This window comes from Phyllobates terribilis, unplaced genomic scaffold (assembly GCF_046119375.1).
Source record: "Phyllobates terribilis strain yellow unplaced genomic scaffold, ASM4611937v1 Scaffold_3__8_contigs__length_932513732, whole genome shotgun sequence".
In the NCBI taxonomy this organism is placed as follows: Eukaryota; Metazoa; Chordata; class Amphibia; order Anura; family Dendrobatidae; genus Phyllobates; species Phyllobates terribilis.
Window position 1 is genome coordinate 327894101 of NW_027362763.1, and position 19430 is coordinate 327913530.

General features: G+C 40.6%; 1 protein-coding gene across 4 annotated transcripts in view; it reads left to right on the top strand.

The window, feature by feature from the left end:
• The window catches only part of LOC141259330 (probable cation-transporting ATPase 13A4), a 1218891-nt gene that overhangs the window by 742831 nt on the left and 456630 nt on the right, over positions 1 to 19430 (top strand). For all 4 annotated transcript variants that reach the window (XM_073675148.1, XM_073675147.1, XM_073675149.1 and 1 more), the window contains exons 9-10: positions 13922 to 14053; positions 14533 to 14703. In XM_073675148.1, coding sequence (XP_073531249.1) covers positions 13922 to 14053; positions 14533 to 14703 — 303 coding nt within the window. The remainder of the gene's footprint in view (positions 1 to 13921; positions 14054 to 14532; positions 14704 to 19430) is intronic.

Genomic DNA, 19430 nt, shown 5'->3' on the forward strand with positions numbered 1-19430 from the left:
GTTGGCCCGGCCGGCTAGGCCGCATTGTAGCACACTGAGCTTCCCACTGCAACTTATGCTTCATGTCCATGTGCCGGTTCATGCATGAAGTACTCAAACTATGTATTTTTTGGCCTCTACTTAGCTTTTGCTGACAAATGTTACAGATAACACGAGTTGGGTCATCTTTATCGATCTGAAAAAATGCCCAGGCTATGCAAGGCTTAGCACCCATGCGACCTGAAGAGCCACCACGACTTGTGGTGAGAGGCAGAGTTGTGTTTGAGGATGCAGTTGTTGACGTGCTTCCAGTACTACGTCTCTGTCCAGGAAGGCGCAACCTGACCTCGTCGTCACTAGCATCTTCCTCCACCTCCTCTGCTGACCTCATCTCTTGGCTGACTGTGGGTTGACAGTAAGTGGGATCTCCAACCTCATCATCATCACCCTGTGCGTTATCACACCCGTCGTCCTCAGAGCCAACCTGTTCCTGCCCTGACAAAAAACTAAAGTTGTCGCTCCAATCAGGTATTTGAGTCTTATCATCGTCTTCCTCATTGTCTCCACCAACAGGAGTTACAGTTTGGGAATGAGGGTCTACATTATGGTCAGAACCTTCTGCGTCTGGTCCTGGATCCGACTCATAAAGATTCTGGGCATCAGTGCAGATCATTTCCTCGTCTGGATTCACAGAAGCGCTGGAGTCGACCTCTGATTCCCAGGCTATAGTATGAGCAAACAGCTCTGCAGACTCAACCATCTGTTCTACCTCATACTCAGACGGGCAGCTGGAGATTTGGGAGCTGTGAGGAAGCAAGTGCGATTGGGGTGACACCTTTGAGGACTGGAGTATTTGTGATGTTGAAGTTGATGTGGAGGAGAGCCCACTTAAAGGAGCACTTGATATCCGTTGAAGCACCTGCTGTTTTTGTGCCTCATCTGGAATTTGTAGCGATTGGCGTGGCCGTAAGAAAGGGATCTTATCACATTGTCCGCTAAAAGAAGTAGACATTTTAGTTTGGCTGGAAGATGGTCTTTCTTCTGCAGATGTTACTGTTGCTTTAACACCTACCCCACGGACACAACCTTTTTTCCCCTTCCCAACACGCCTATTCCCCTTTCCACCAGCAGCAGGCCTTTTTCCAGTCATTTTGGTGGTTAACTAATTCACAACTCTGGAGTTGTTTGCACAAAAAAACAATGGATGGTAACCGAGCAGAGCTGAGAGGCCAAACTGTGGTATTAGGCCAAAACTATTGGCTGGGTTAGATGCAGAAAAAAATTATATTCAATTTGCAACCTGATGGAGGTCAGTATAGATGGACTAATACAACAAGTCCCACACACAGCTAGAAGCCCAATATTTTTTCAGAGGTAGATGCAGAAAAAAATATATTCAGTTTGCAACCTGATGGAGGTCAGTATAGATGGACTAACAGAGAAAGTCCCACACACTGCTAGAAGGCCAAATATTTTTTCAGAGCTAGATGCATACAAAAAATTATTTTGAATTTGCAACCTGATGGAGGTCAGTATAGGTGGACTAATAGATCAAGTCCCACACACTGCTAGAAGGCCAAATATTTTTTCAGAGCTAGATGCAGAAAAAAATTATATTCAGTTTGCAACCTGATGGAGGTCAATATAGATGGATTAATAGAACAAGACCCACACACAGCTAGAAGCCCAATATTTTTTCAGAGGTAGATGCAGAAAAAAATATATTCAGTTTGCAACCTGATGGAGGTCAGTATAGATGGACTAATACAACAAGTCCCACACACAGCTAGAAGCCCAAATATTTTTTCAGAGGTACTGTAGATGCAGATAAAAATTATTTTTATTTTGCAACCTGATGGAGGTCAGTATAGATCAGGGGTGTCCAAACTTTTTTCTAAGAGTGCCAAATTTGATGAAGTGAACATGTGCGAGGGCCGATCATTTTGCTTGACATTCTTTGGACCATTAAAATGAATGCAAATAAACTTTTTTTGCAAAGTTTATTGAAAACGGCATACTTTTTATTTTGTGACTTGGATGACAAATCTAAACAGGTGTTTAATCAATCTGCCTTAAAGGGGTTAACCCAGACATACCCCCATTCTCACCCAGGAAGCCCCTCCCCGACTTGAGCATCGAAGCAGTTTATGCTCCAATGTCCTACTTTTGCCCTGCACTAAATTGCGCAGAGGAAAGGCATTTTCTGGAGTTCTAGTGACATACCCGGCTCTCCACGGGGCTGGCAGAAAGCCCAGTGACGTCACCGGCACTGATGGGCGGGCTTTATCACCAGTAAACCAGCTAGAGCAGCGCTAAAGCCTGCACATTAGAGCCGGTGAAGCCTCCTACCGGCAGTGTGTCATTGTAAATAGCACAGGGCAAGGGAGCACATCGGAGCATGAGATGCTTTGATGCCCATGGCAGGGGGGCTGCCTGGGTGAAAAAGGGGGTATGTCTGGGTTCTGAACTTGGACAACCCCTTTAATATAATAAAAACAGGAAACTGAGATATCTCAGGAACATTTTAAAGTACATTACACAAAGTAATGTAAGGTTGTCTGTCAACTTATAAGTTCAAAAAATGTGAACAGGAACATAACAGCAAGTATACATGTGTTCAAATATATAACTGTCTATCCAACTGACATTAATTGAGATTTTACAACATATTAATCTCAATTAAAAAAAAGAAACTAGCCTGCACTAATGTGAAGGGTGAAACTGGGATCTGGACTGCAGCACATAGACTAGGTCTGGTTCAATGGCCGTGGTTTTGATGCGCAAAATGTCACGCAGGTGAGAGTCACTTAGTCTTGTCCTCACGCGGTTCTTGTTAAAGTTCATAACAGAGAATGTCTTCTCACACAAATATGTTGAGCCAAACAAGCTCAGGGTTTTCTTAGCCAATGTTCGAATCTCTTGAAACCGGCTCTTATCCAGTTGGCGGTAAAAGTTAACAAGAGAGAGCTGTTGATGACGACTGCGTAACTCGCTGTCACAATGTAGCTCAATGAGCTCGAGCTGCAACTGATCAGGAGCATTGTCGGGGTCAACAGAGAATGGAGAGGAGAAAATGCTGATCTCCTTTTCAATAGCTGCAAAATCTTGAAAGCGCCGTTGAAACTCCCCAGCCAGAGATGTGATGTCTGCTGCATACCTGCTTATTTGCGCATGGATATCATCCTGTGGAAAACTGTTAATTATTTCCTGTAGCGCTGAAAAATGGATGGTATTGGGCGGTGTTTGTGACAACTGCCTTAGGAAAAGTTGCAGCTTTGTTCCAAAGGCTTTGAGGTGTGAATAAAGTTGGTTCACCGCTGCATCTTTGCCCTGAAGATTCATGTTCAGTACATTCAGATGCTTTGTTAGGTCGACTAGAAACCCCAAATCAGCCAGCCAAATTGGATCAGATAGTTCTCGCATCGTTTGTCCCTTTGTTTCCAAGAATTCTCCTATTTCCTTTCTGAGAGAGTAGAAACGTTGCAGTGCAGACCCCCGACTGAGCCATCTTACATCGTTATGATATGAAACATCTTCATATTCAGCCTGGATATCCAGTAGAAACTGTTTAAACTGGCGGTGGCACAGGGCTTTAGAGCGGATAAAATTAATGGTCTTTAGTACCGGTTTCATAACATGATCATATTGGAGATGTTTAGCACAGAGAACTTGTTGATGAATGATGCAATGAAGTTTAATAGCTTTGCCTCCTTCTTCGCTCACCTTGTTACAGATTAGGGTTGATAATCCACTTCGTTCACCAGTCATGGCAGGTGCCCCATCAGTAATAATCCCAGTAACTTTGTTCCAAGGCAGTTTCATGTCATCTATGGCAGAACTAACAGAATCAAATAAATCTTTCCCTCTTGTTTGATCCTTGAGGCTCTGGAGGTCAAGTAGCTCTTCAGTCACATTCATTTCATCGTCCACCCCTCTTAAAAAAATCAGCAACTGAGCCGTGTCAGATAGGTCCGTGCTTTCATCACAGGCTATTGAAAAGAAGTCAAAATCAGCTCCTTTTGACATTAACTGTCTCTTAATATCCGATGAAATTTCTTCAATTCTCCGTGCTACAGTGTTACGAGCCAGGCAAATGTTGGAAAACTCTTGCTTCTTCTCGGGACAGACATTCTCTACCATTTTCATAACACATTCTTTGATAAAGTCACCCTCTGCAAAAGATTTGCAATTTTTAGCAATTAACGCTGCCACCTCATAGCTCGCCTTTGTGGCATTTTCATTTGACTCACGGGCTCTTGTAAAAAATCGCTGTTGTGACAATAAAACAGCTTCAAGTTGCTTATACTTTTCACTTCGGTCGTGCCCTGTTAGCTTGTCGTATGTGCTATGTCTCGTCTGATAGTGTCGCTTGACATTAAATTCTTTATAAACAGCAACGGTCTCTTGGCATATCAGACAAACACAGTGATTCTTTATTTCAGTGAAAAAATATTCTACTTTCCACTTGTCCTGGAAGCGGCGGCCCTCACTGTCAACTTTTCGTTTCTTATTTGTAGTTGCCATTATAAAAATTGGCCAGAAGGGGAGAGATTAAAAGGCGCAGAGGGTGGAACAGCAAAAATAAGATACTGCTATATGCTTTATAACACAGGCAGAGAATAGCAAGCTGTGCAACAGTCGCACATCAGATAATGGAATTATAGCACAGTGACAGGCAGTCAGGGGTTAATGAAGGGTATGACAGCTTGCTACCACAAGCTTGTGTGAGAGCCCTGCTGGCCTAACCTTTCTGGAGGTGTAAGGTGGCGCAGGGACTTATATATAACTTAATATATATATTATTTATATAATTTTACACAACTAAGCTGAGGTCTTCAGCCTATCTGACCTCTGAACGTCTTACAACCCCTGGGGGCTGGAGATCTCGCACGTCGCGAGATCTTGGCTGGCCGGTTGCCGCCGCTCAGTACTCCGGCGCAGGGAGAAGGAAAGCCGAAATCTCGCGATGTCCGAGATTTCGGCTCTTCTCCCTGCGCCGGAGTACTGAGCGGCGGTGGCGACGAGAGCGGCGGTGGCGACGAGAGCGGCAGCGGCCGCAAGGTACATGCTGCTGGATACCTGGGGGCCTTATTAGTCCGGACCGCGGGCCGCAAATGGCCCGCGGGCCGGACTTTGGACATGCCTGGTATAGATGGACTAATAGAGAAAGTCCGACACACTGCTAGAAGGCCAAATATTTTTTCAGAGCTAGATGCAGAAAAAAATTATATTCAGTTTGCAACCTGATGGAGGTCAGTATAGATGGACTAACAGAGAAAGTCCCACACACTGCTAGAAGGCCAAATATTTTTTCAGAGCTAGATGCAGAAAAAAATTATATTCAGTTTGCAACCTGATGGAGGTCTGTATAGATGGATTAATAGAACAAGACCCACACACAGCTAGAAGCCCAATATTTTTTCAGAGGTAGATGCAGAAAAAAATATATTCAGTTTGCAACCTGATGGAGGTCAGTATAGATGGACTAATACAACAAGTCCCACACACAGCTAGAAGCCCAATATTTTTTCAGAGGTAGATGCAGAAAAAAATATATTCAGTTTGCAACCTGATGGAGGTCAGTATAGATGGACTAATACAACAAGTCCCACACACAGCTAGAAGCCCAATATTTTTTCAGAGGTAGGTGCAGAAAAAAATATATTCAGTTTGCAACCTGATGGAGGTCAGTATAGATGGACTAATACAACAAGTCCCACACACAGCTAGAAGCCCAATATTTTTTCAGAGGTAGATGCAGAAAAAAATATATTCAGTTTGCAACCTGATGGAGGTCAGTATAGATGGACTAATACAACAAGTCCCACACACAGCTAGAAGCCCAAATATTTTTTCAGAGGTACTGTAGATGCAGATAAAAATTATTTTTAATTTGCAACCTGATGGAGGTCAGTATAGATGGACTAATAGAGAAAGTCCGACACACTGCTAGAAGGCCAAATATTTTTTCAGAGCTAGATGCAGAAAAAAATTATATTCAGTTTGCAACCTGATGGAGGTCAGTATAGATGGACTAACAGAGAAAGTCCCACACACTGCTAGAAGGCCAAATATTTTTTCAGAGCTAGATGCAGAAAAAAATTATATTCAGTTTGCAACCTGATGGAGGTCTGTATAGATGGATTAATAGAACAAGACCCACACACAGCTAGAAGCCCAATATTTTTTCAGAGGTAGATGCAGAAAAAAATATATTCAGTTTGCAACCTGATGGAGGTCAGTATAGATGGACTAATACAACAAGTCCCACACACAGCTAGAAGCCCAATATTTTTTCAGAGGTAGATGCAGAAAAAAATATATTCAGTTGCAACCTGATGGAGGTCAGTATAGATGGACTAATACAACAAGTCCCACACACAGCTAGAAGCCCAAATATTTTTTCAGATGTACTGTAGATGCAGATAAAAATTATTTTTAATTTGCAACCTGATGGAGGTCAGTATAGATGGACTAATAGAGAAAGTCCGACACACTGCTAGAAGGCCAAATATTTTTTCAGAGCTAGATGCAGAAAAAAATTATATTCAGTTTGCAACCTGATGGAGGTCAGTATAGATGGACTAACAGAGAAAGTCCCACACACTGCTAGAAGGCCAAATATTTTTTCAGAGCTAGATGCATACAAAAAATTATTTTGAATTTGCAACCTGATGGAGGTCAGTATAGGTGGACTAATAGAACAAGTCCCACACACTGCTGGAAGGCCAAATATTTTTTCAGAGCTTGATGCAGAAAAAAATTATATTCAGTTTGCAACCTGATGGAGGTCAGTATAGATGGACTAATAGAATGATGCTATGCCCAAAAGATTTTACTTCACTAGATGCAGTAAAAAAATTGGTATTCTATACACAGGTGGTATATCTTGCAACACAGATAGGCTACTCCACTGACTAACACACTCTGCAATAGGCCAAAAAGGATTAGCTTTGCTAGATTCAGCCAAATGCTGTGAAAAAAACTTGCACAGCACTGGCACAGACCTGCCTGGCAAAAACTGATAGGAACTGATGTAACCTAGTCCTGAAAAGGACTCCAATTACAATTAGTCTTTACTCCCACAATCTATCTATTTAAGAGCACAGACCTCCCTGATAAAAGTCGTAGGAAATGCTGTAACCTAGTCCTTAAAAGGACTGCAATCACAACTATTCCCTACTCCCAAGCTATCTGTATATTTGTGCGAAAATTGGCTTGAAATTAACAAGGTATAGCGCACACAGCAACAGCGGTGCCGTCTAACATGCAGCTGCAGCAGTGAGAAAATGGTGGCGACGGGGAAAATGGCTTGGTCTTATAGGGCAAGGACATGTGACATACACTGCCAATGACACATGCCCTTGCTTGTGTGAAAAAAAGCACTTCGCTCCGTGTGTGCGCTGCTGATAGGCTGACAGATTGCACCTCCCCACTGCAAATGCGGGAAAGAGAAAAAAAAATGGAGATCTTCATTGTTCCTGCAGAGATCCATCTCCTGCCCCTCCCCCCACCCCGCTGTACACTCAAACTGCGTATTAACATTAATTTTCATCATTACTGAGAAAAAATCCAGTTATGATTTTGGTGCACGAACAGTTATCGAACATAACCTCGAACAGCCGAATTTTTCTCAAATTGTTCGTGTTCGCCGAACGGCTCGAACACCGCCCAAAACAGCTCGAATTTGAGATTGGCGAACAGTTCGAGTAGAACAACGCTCATCTCTACTGGCAACCTCCTTGGTGTTACGGGGAACAGTTGCCCGCCTTCTGTCTGCGGCCACCACATTGCTTCTTTCTGCCTGTTGGGGTACTCTGCCTCCCTAATCCTGTGAGCTGCTGTCCTCGCTCTACATGTCCTCCTGCCAGGTTGGGTCAGTTACTATATCATCCACCACCTCGTCTTCCACTTCCGTACCCTGGTCCTCCTCCTGACTTTTTGGCAATTGTGTCTCATCATCATCCACCTCTTGTGACACTCTCCCACCGTCGCCTTCATGTGACCATGGCTGCTCAAATATTTGGGCATCGCTACATGCGATCTCCTCTTGTCCCGCTTCAAGTGGACGGGGTGAGAGGCCTGAATCTATAAATGGAAAAGTGAACAGCTCTTCAGAGTGTCCAAGTGTGGGATCAGGGTGAAGAGGAAGGAGGATCAGGGTGAGGAGGAGTATGCGGTGGAGACTCACGGCTACTAAGACTTGACCATGTGGAAGACAGGGTGGTGGTGGTTAAGTAACTGGAAGCATTATCTGCTATCCAACCAATAACCTTTTCACACTGCTCTGTGTTCAATAGTGGTGTTCTGCGGCCCCCTATTAATTGGGATAGGAAGGTCGAGCAAGAAGATGTGGGTGTTTGTTGTGGTACAATTTCAGCTTGCCCACTGCCTCGGCCTCTGCATGCACCATCACCTTCACGTCCAGTTCTCCGTCCCTTGCCACGTGCCTTGCCTATTTTAAATCGAGGACAATATCTTCCACATTCACTACAAATGGTTGAATTTGGAGCTAACTTTTATGTGATCCGTGTGACGGACAAACCACAGTTTTAAATAGCTGGCCTGTAGGTAACTATTTTGAACAGCAACCTGGTGTCAATAGCTTCATTGACACAGTGAAACAAATTTTTAATGGAGGCCAGAAATGGCAGTATTTTCTGAAAACATATATGTGATCCGTGTGATGGATAAAACACAGTTTTAAATACCTGGCCTGTAGGAAACTATTTTGAGCAGCAAACAGGTGTCAGTAGCTTCACTGTCACACTGAAACAAAATTTCAATGGAGGCCAGAAATGACAATATTTTCAGCGCAATTATATGTGATCCGTGTGACAGACAAACCACAGCTTTAAATAGCTGGATTTTTAGAGCAGAAAAGCGATGTTCTCTGGATTGCTTTTTAAGCAAATAATGTGGATTAAGATCCAAAAAAAATTCCTGGCCCCTGAGACCTGGGCCTATGTCTAGAAATATCTAACAGCAGCAGCAGACAAAACTGGAATGGAGCCTCTTGTGCTATATGCACTGCAGTCTGCTATATACACTACCTGCCTGCCTATATACACAGCCTGCCTGATATCTCTGCAGATGGATTAGTCCTCAGAAGGACTGTTTTGTTGAGATGGATATGTGTCTCTAATATAGTTTGGTACACCTACACTAACTAGAAACAAGCAAATCTCTTCCTAGCTCAGCAGCACCTCCCCCTACACTCTCTGATTCCGGAGTGACTGTGATGAGCACAGCGCCGCCAGGTCTGATATAGACCTGATGACGCTGTGCGGCCAGCCAATCACTGTAATGCCACAACCACCATGGCTGCGGCATTACAGTGAGTGGCAGGCAATCCCTGCATGTTCATTGGCTCTGTAAAGAGCGCCAAACATGCAGAAAGGGGACCCGAGCTACCGCCGAGCAACTCCGGAAAAATGGGAAAAAGCAATAGAATTGACTTATAAATCTAATATTAATGCTACTGTGCATGAAAACTACTTATAGATCCTGAACCACTGGTATTTCACTCCCGTCAGACTTAAAGTTTTTGCAGAACAATCAGACCTATGCTGGAGAAATTGTGGACAAAGAGGTAACCTCATACATATATTTTGTACAAGTCATATCGCTCTGGAAAGAAATCTTTCAACTGTTGAAAGAACTCGATCGATAATTCTTTGGAAGAAATCCCTCCACATTTTTATTATCATTTACATTATCATTATTCAGATTTGGAAATGGATATGTATATGCACATGTTGTTATTATTATCCATTATTACCCCCCCCTCCTTATATTGTAAAAAAAATCCCTAAATAAAAATAATTTAAATAATAAAACGAAAAGCTAGGTACACAACCCAAACCAGCACCTTCAATAATTAACTGTATTTTTGTGGCATGTATGAGTGCAATGTTGGACTATTATAAAACGAGTGCAAAAATTTACAGTTGCATTTCAAATTCTGGAATCTTGAGATTTTTCTTTTGCCTTTAAAAAAACCTATATAAAAATTAAAAAAAAACATGCAAAGAAAAACATTGGTTATGACTTGTCCATCTTACAAGCCAGGAAGCATGCTTTCTCTCATAGACCAGGCTTGGTTTCAGTATTTCTCTTCAATAGGAAAAATTGGGGCCGAGATGATTTAATCTGCCTCCTTTGTTTATAATGCATCAAGAATGGAAAATATTTGTGCCATTAATGTGCTGTACTGATGTATATCATCGATCAATCTATTGCCAAGCACACACACTCTACAGGAGCAGCACCTTCCTATAACTTAAATCTGTGTTTATTATTCACAGACAGATCTGCAGACAGACTTATATATTAGTGCATGTGCACACAATTGGCAAAATATACAGTATATCAAAGCTTTCACGCATGAATTCTGGAACAAAAGTTTTGAAAATTTGTAAAATTTAGGAGCAGCTCGGATTATCAAGAGAATGCCAAGAGTGTGCAAAGCAGATATCAAAGCAAAAGGTGGCTACTTTGAAGAACCTAGAATATAAGACATATTTTCAGTTGTTTCACACTTTATTGTTAAGTATATAATTCCACATGTGTTAATTCATAGTTTTGATGCCTTCAGTGTGAATGTACAATTTTCAAAGTCATGAAAATACAGAAAAATCTTTAAATGAGAAGGTGTGTCCAAACTTTTTGTCTGTACTGTATATATATATTGCGGTGTTGCTATCAGTGTGTCAAGAGTGGGAGAACTGGGTTGCCTTGACAATCCAACACAATGGGCAGCACTTTGAACACATTTTACAAGTGGTCATAAACTTGTAAAAAACTCATGAAAGAATAAAGCTACGTTAAAACCAATCACACCATTGTTTTTCTTATGAAATTCTCAATAAGTTTGATGTGTCACATGACCCTCTTCCCATTGAAGAAAATAAATTTGGATCCAAAATGGCCAACTTCAAAATGGCTGTCATGATCACCACCCATTTGGTAAAGTTTTCCCCCTCCCATATGCCAATGTGCCACAAGCAGGAAGTTGATATCACCAACCATTCCCATTTAATTTAGTTGTATCCATATAAATGACCCACCCTGTATATATAAACAGTACAGACCAAAAGTTTGGAAACACCTTCTCATTTAAAGATTTTTCTGTATTATCATGAGTATGAAAATTGTACATTCACACTGAAGGCATCAAAATTATGAATTAACACATGTGGAATTATATACATAACAAAAAAGTGTGAAACAACTGAAAATATGTCATATTCTAGGTTCTTCAAAGTAGCCACCATTTGCTTTGATGACTGCTTTGCACACTCTTGGCATTCTCTTGATGAGCTTCAAGAGGTAGTCACCGTAAATGGTTTTCACTTCACAGGTATGCCCTGTCAGGTTTAATAAGTAGGATTTCTTGCCTTATAAATGGGGTTGGGACCATCAGTTGTGTTGCGCAGAAGTCTGGTGGATACAAAGCTGATAGTCCTACTGAATAGACTGTTAGAATTTGTATTATGGCAAGAAAAAAGCAGCTAAGTAAAGAAAAATGAGTGGCCATCATTACTTTAAGAAATGAAGGTCCGTCAGTGCGAAAAATTGGGAAAACTTTGAAAGTGTCCCCAAGTGCAGTTGCAAAAACCATCAAGCGCTACAAAGAAACTGGCTCACATGAGGACTGCCCCAGGAAAGAAAGACCAAGAGTCACCTCTGCTTCTGAGGATAAGTTTATCCGAGTCACCAGCCTCAGAAATCGCAGGTTAACAGCAGCTCAGATTAGAGACGAGGTCAATGCCACACAGAGTTCTAGCAGCAGACACATCTCTTCAACAACTATTAAGAGGAGACTTTGTGCAGCAGGCCTTCATGGTAAAATAGCTACTATGAAACCACTGCTAAGGACAGGCGACGAGCAGAAGAGACTTGTTTGGGCTAAAGAACACAAGGAATGGACATTAGAACAGAGGAAATCTGTGCTTTGGTCTGATGAGTCCAAATTTGGGATCTTTGGTTCCAGCCACCGTGTCTTTGTGCGACACAGAAAAGGTGAACAGATGGACTCTACATGCCTGGTTCCCACCATGAATCATGGAGGAGGAGGTGTAATGGTGTGGGGGTGCTTTTCTGGTGACACTGCTGGGGATTTATTCAAAATTGAAGGCATACTGAACCAGCATGGCTACCACAGCATCTTGCAGCGGCATGCTATTCCATCCGGTTTGCATTTAGTTGGACCATCATTTATTTTTCAACAGGACAATGACCCCAAACACTCCTCCAGGCTGTGTAAGGGCTATTTGACCAAGAAGGAGAGTGATGGGGTGCTACGCCAGATGACCTGGCCTCCACAGTCACCAGACCTGAAACCAATCTAGATGGTTTGGGGTGAGCTGGACCACAGAGTGAAGGCAAAAGGGCCAACAAGTGCTAAGCATCTCTGGGAACTCCTTCAAGATTGTTGGAAGATCATTTCCGGTGACTACCTTTTGAAGCTAATCAAGAGAATTCCAAGAGTGTGCAAAGCAGTCATCAAAGCAGATGGTGGCTACTTTGAAGAACCTAGAATATAAGACATATTTTCAGTTGTTTCACACTTTTTTGTTAAGTATATAATTCCACATGTGTTAATTCATAGTTTTGATGCCTTCAGTGTGAATGTACAATTTTCATAGTCATGAAAATACAGAAAAATCTTTAAATGAGAAGGTGTGTCCAAACTTTTGGTCTGTACTGTTTATATATACAGTATATACAGTTGTGCTAAAAATTTTACATACCCCGGCCGAATTTTTGCTTTCTTGTTCTTGTTTCAGAGAATATGAATGATAACAAAAAAACATTTTCGCCACTCATGGTTATTGGTTGGGTGAAGTTATTTATTGTCAAACTACTGTGTTTTCTCTTTTTAAACCTTAATGACAACCAAATCCATATAAATGACCCTGATCAAAAGTTCACATATCCCAGTTCTTAATACCATGGTCAGGTCGACTTTGCCTTGTTTTTTGGATCGTTGTCATGTTGGAACGTCCAAGTACGTCCCATGTGCAGTTTCCGGGCTGATGAGTGCAAATTTGCCTCCAGTATTTGCTGATAACGTGCTGCATTCATCTTTCCTTCAACTTTTACCAAGCTTCCTCTGCCTTTGCAGCTCACACATCCCCAAAACATCAGTGATCCACTTCCGTGCTTTACAGTAGAAATGGTGTCCCTTTCATTATAGGCCTTGTTGACCTCTCTCCAAATGTAAAGTTTTATGGTTGTGGCTAAAAAGTTAAATTTTGGTCTCATCATACAGTTCAGCTACCTTTTCCCATAAATCCATTGACAATTCTTTTGCTTTCCCCATGACTCACAATCCAGAAACGTCAGTGGCTGGATGAAAGATGCAAGAGTCTGTCTAGATCCCAGAAACTCACTCAGCTTTTGCACACACACACTGATTACAAGCAAACAGGTCACAGGTGAGGATGTTACCTTTAGTACCCATTCAAACCCGTTTGTGTCAAATTCTGTGCATTTTATCAGATCAAAATCACCAGGGTATGTGAACTTTTTACCAGGGCCATTTGAATGTTTTTGGTAGTCATTAAGATTTAAAAAGAGAAAGCACAGTAGCTTGACAATAAATGGCTTCACCCAAACAATAACCATGAGTGAAGAAAAAGTTTTTTTTGCTATCATTCATATTCTCTGAAAGATGGCCAAGAAATCAAGAATTCTCCCGGGGTATGTAAACTTTTGAGCACAAGTGTATATATATAAAAAAAAAAACAGACTGCAGTATCGGTGGTAACCACGCTGTGGCATAGAAAAAGGTGAAAATTTGAAACCTGAGTTGTGGTTATATAATGTTGCTCTTCACAATTTATAAAACCACAGAAACCCCCCTTAAATATTGTTTGACCTCTCTTCCCCTAGAAATATTTTTTTATGTAATTATTGTTGTGTTTATTTTTAACAGAAATTACCGAAGTCCAATCTCAGTCCTTGGTTCCAGGCGATGTCATTGTTTTTGGAGGAAACAAGCTATTCTTACCATGTGATGCCATTTTAATCAATGGAGGATGTACTGTTAATGAAGCAATGTTAACCGGTATGGATATATTGTTATTTTCTTCATTCCTTAAAATTATATAAATTTTTGATTGTTGAGATATTATATAATAATTCCTTTAAGTTTTTGCAAGGGTATATAGCCGGCGAGTTGAGTCTAGAGTGTTGATGTTTGGGGTTTAAGATGTCTTTGTGCACTTTATAGTTTACATTTTTTAGGGCTTTTTATGGGACATCATAACATGTGCTGAATTACTGCTATTACTTCAATAAAAAAATTGAGAGGAGTGAAAATGACTTCATTTGTTAGTTATCCCCATTCAGCTTCATTTTTTACATGTAACCCAAAGCTATTTGTTGAAATGAAAGCTGCAAATGTATTTTGCATTGATTTGCTTTTATTTACTTAATATTTGTCTATACTCTGCAAGTATGTGACACTGATGGATCTTCATGCACAAGAACCAGAAAATTGATTTACAGATAACTTAAAAACATACCTTTAAATTCAATTTCAAGGTGAAAGTGTCCCTGTTACGAAGATACCACTCCCAAATATTAACAATTCCGTTCCTTGGATGGAACACAGTGGTGATGACTACAAAAAACATGTTCTTTTTTGTGGAACTGAGGTCATCCAGACTAAGAGAAAGAGCAAAGATCTTGTAAAAGCTGTCGTCCTACAAACTGGTGGGTATTTTGGTTTTCACATATGTATATATCTGCTGAAAGAGGAAGATCACAGCTTCAAGTCCCCTAAGGGGACTAACAAGTACAGTGAAAAATAAAAAAAAAAAGTTTTAAAAAACATGAAAAAAATAAAAAATATGAAAGTTCAAATCACTCTCCTTTCCCCTATTAAAAATAAAGATAATAAAAAAAATACATATGTGATATTGCTATTTCAGAAAAGTCCAATCTATCAAACTATAAAAATAATTAACCAGATCAGTAAATACTGTAAACGAAAAGAAATTCAAGCATGCCAAAATTACATTTTTTTGGTTGCTCCAATGCCACAAAAAATCCTGTAAAGAGCGATCAAAATGTCAAATCTATCCCAAAATGCTATCAATAAATCAAAATCACGGGTCTCAGAAAATGGTGACAATTAAAAATTTTTTTTTGAAAACTTCTGATTTCTTTTTTCACCGCTAACTGGACATGTTTGGTATCATCATAATCATACTGATGAGCAGAATCATATTGCGAGGTCATCTTTACAACAAAATGTACACCATAAAACCAATTTACTAAAAAACTATGTCAGAAATGCATTTTTTTCACAATTTCTCTCCACTTGGAATTTTTTTCCCCTTTTGAACATTACTAGCGGCATCACCAACAGTACTGCCTATAACCTTTCTGGCAGTGGTAGTACCAAACACTGGTCACATTTGGTCTGGCAAGAATTTTAGTGGGAAGAAAGTACATGAAAGCTGTGTTAGTGGTCATGGTGGTTGTGATACCTATGTGCGGACATCTTGGGTGTGGGAATTCATTCCCACGTTGCTAGAAAACCATTCTATTCAATGCTCATGCTGTGTTGTTGTTAATTACTTAGTATACAACCTGGCATATGTTAATTTTGAGCAAAGTCACTTCGTCCCTGCATAGTCTCAACCCTTCCCTGCATGTGTAGCCTCTGCTCAGGCCAGGTCACAAGGAGTAAAATTGTTGCTAATTATCAAACATAAATTCTTGAAATTCCATAAATACAATTTTCTTTTCCAAAATTTTCATTTTTGTTGATAATGTCAGTGATTTTTGGGGTCAGCACTTCAACATAGCAGCCAGTAGTACAAATACAACAAATTACCAAGGCAGCAGCAGTGTTATCAGTATATATGACATGATAGATTAATTGTTTTATTTGCCGCTACACAAACCTGATGCACATCAGCAAATGGAATTGCACCATCTGAACAACCAGTTTCAGTCTTACCTGCACTGTATCCTTTATCTGGAAGATACCCTGGCCCCCGATACCATGCACTTTTAGCTCAGCATATTAAAACAGTTTCAAGCAGTGGCCATGTTATTCCCAGCAATTATTGAAAATCTTACATTTGTCAGGATAAATCAGGCATGAATCAATGTCGACTTTCATTTCAGTATGGCTAACGTTACTGATTATATCGGGCATACCATCTGCCTGTCTGTCTGCGTCCTGTCTTCTACAAAGTACTTCTGCTGCATCAAGTGACAATGGGCTATGCTCAGATAGTCATCTACTCCCTGTCCATCATGTTATGTATACAGTACAACAGCTGCTGTCAGGGCTGCCATTGCTCGTCCTACATTGTCAGACATTTCCTTGCCTACCCTGTCCAATTTATATACCGTGCATTTGCCATCTGCCGCTGCCATTGCCATTGCACAGCCACATATCACCTTTCTGCCCACTGTGTTTTAAAAATATAAGATACTGCTGCTGGGAAGCGTACCCGCTTGAACATTCACAAACATGAACAGCTCCAAATATATGGCTAATTTTGTGCACATCTTGTTGACAAGCCATTGCTTCTTCACTTTAAAAACAGCTAGTCTGCACCTTAAAAAAAGAGATAATTTTTGGAAGGTTAGTTAAAAAAAGCCTTTGTAATTTTATAACCAAATTAGACCAGTGTCAATTTGCACCGTTCCTAACTAGGCACATTTTCATTTTTTTTCATATATATAGTACACTGTCAACTGCTCTAAACATTTTCTTGTTTGGATATTCAAATAATTTTTACCTTTTTTTTGCGATACATGGAGCTAATTTTTTTTTTATCACTTTTATACTTTTTTTTATTGCTTGTATCAGGGAAAATCTAATGAAATATAGGAAATACGTATCAAATTTTAACATATTTGTACTTTCTTTTCAACCACAAAGGATCGCTTAAAAATATTTTAAACTGTGTTTCCCTTTACACAGAAATAATTTTTTTATAATTGACTTGATTTTTTTGATAGTCGGAGAAACAGCAATTCAGACTTGCAGTGTCTTTTTCTTTTTATTTTTTAAATCTATTTTACGCACTTTATTTCTCTCCATAAAGTCATAAAAGTACATTGAAGGACATTTTAACATTAATAAATTATTTTTATTGCTGATTTTCCCTGTAAAGGTGGCTGACATATTAGCCCTAGTTGCAATGAAAATTCAAGCCTTCTGCCGTTACAGCAGAGCTGTCAATCTCCAAGGACCCAGCAGCTCCTACCTCTTCTCTAGATCCAGACATCACATGATCAATAATCAGGGGGAGGGAACAATGGCAGTGCATGCTGATTTGTTAATCTGTATACCTAAGTGCTTATTCAATGCCGTGTATTTTTTGAGTGAAATCACCTCTCTTCTATTGCCTTTCGAACTCCAAATATTAAGATATGATTATGTGTGCTTAAGAGAACAAACAGCACAACCTTAAAGGGAATTTGTCACCCCCTGGCACTTATCTGACCTCTAATATGGGCATACAGGTGGTAGAAATGTGAATCTATACTTACCTGTTTGCCTCATATTAGAAAGTCTTGTATTTGTGAAATTGCTTTTTATTTCTTCTGGCTTATGATGTGTTCCCTTCCAGGGGATGGGACGAAATCCCGCCTACTTGTTTAATTAAAATATTTCTCCCCTCCCCTGCACGTCTCCGTGCCCTGTGATGTGCAGTCTTTATGGCCAGATTTCGATCCTGCGCACTTCACCTGTTTTTGCAAGGCGCATTTCTCCACCATCTGTGTACAAGTGTAGAGCAGAGATCTAGTGCATAGGCACCAGGAAGTCAGAGTGACTCGCCGGGACCTGGGCACAAGTTCCCTGCTGTACAAGGATACACAGATGGCAGGGAAATGTGCCTTGTGGAAGAAGGTGAAGTATGCTGGTGCGGGATCCGGCCACGGGGACTGCACGTCATAGAGCACTGTGATGTGCAGGGGAGGGGAGAAATATTTTAATTAATCAAGCAGGCGAGATTTCTTCCCGTCCCCATCATAAGCCAGAAGAAATAAAAAGCAATTTCACAGCCACTAGACCTCTAATATGGGGCATACAGGTAAGTAAAGATTCACTTTTCTATCACCTGTATGGCCATATTAGAGGTCAGAAAAGTGCCAGGGGTGACAGATTCCCTTTAATATGATGTACTTCTGGTTTATTTTCACACAGCTCATGTTTAAATACTGTCTCAGATAAAAAACCTTCCCACTAAAATATGAGTTGACATATTTTAGGGAAGGGTGGGGGTGGGTGGTTGAACAGAAACTTCAAACTTATCCACCCAGCAGTCTTAACTATTTAACCACCATAAAACAAGAGTCATGAAGCAAGATGGATACACAGAGACAAAATTGAGTATGTTTTCTCACAGTAAACAGTGATGAGGAAAGCAGAGAGACTAATAAACTCTCTCTACACATAAATCTAAGCATTCTCCTACAAGATGCTTACTCTTCATTGACATTTTTGAATATTACTAGTGATGAGCAAGTGTGCGCACCACCGCTCGGTACTTGCCCGAGCATCTCACTGCTCAAGATGCTCAGCGCTTGGCGAGTATTGGCGGGAGCTCGGGTCCCCTCCCCGCTTGTTTGGCGCTCTTTGAAGAGCCAATTAACAAGCAAGGATTGCCTGCTACTCACTGTAATGCCATGCTGGTTGTGGCATTACAGTGATTGGCTGGCCGCATAGCATCATCAGGTCTATATAAGACCTGGTGACCCTATGCTCATCACAGTGTACCGCAGAAACAGGGAGAGTAGGGAGAGCTGCTGCTGAGTGAGGGAAAGAATTGTAGCTTGTTTTAGTCAGGTATTACACAGCAATTTATACATCTGAACAGTTAGTTAGGTTAGGTAGGAAGGGTTTGTGGACAGTGTATACAGCACAATAAGGTCCATTGCACGTTCTGTCTGCTGCTGTTGTTACAGATATCCATAGCCCTAGATATCAGGGCTATTTTTTTTTCTCTTAATCCTGATTATTTGCTTAAAAAACAATACAGTACTACACTTTTCTGCTCCATTTGGTTTTTAGCAGAATACAGCCAGATTTTTTGGATTTTTATTACATTGCCGTATTGTGTAAGCAGAGAAACATTTCCATCATCACACGTGATCCCATATTACTGCTGTATTAATTGTGACATTTTTTGGAGCGTGCCAAATATTCCACTCTATTTAAAGTCAGCCTTCTGTGTTTTGTTGAACGTACTTACACTTGGTTGCTGCTCACCAATACTATACTACAAGGCCACAGACTAAAACCGAGGTCGTCAAACATGATTGCATATTACTGCAGTAATAATACAGACATTTTGTGTTGCATGCCAAATATACTCCTTTTAAAGTCAGCCAGCTGTGTGTTGTTAAACCTATTCACACTTAGTCGCTGACCAATACTATACTATAAGGCCACAGCCTAAAACCATGAT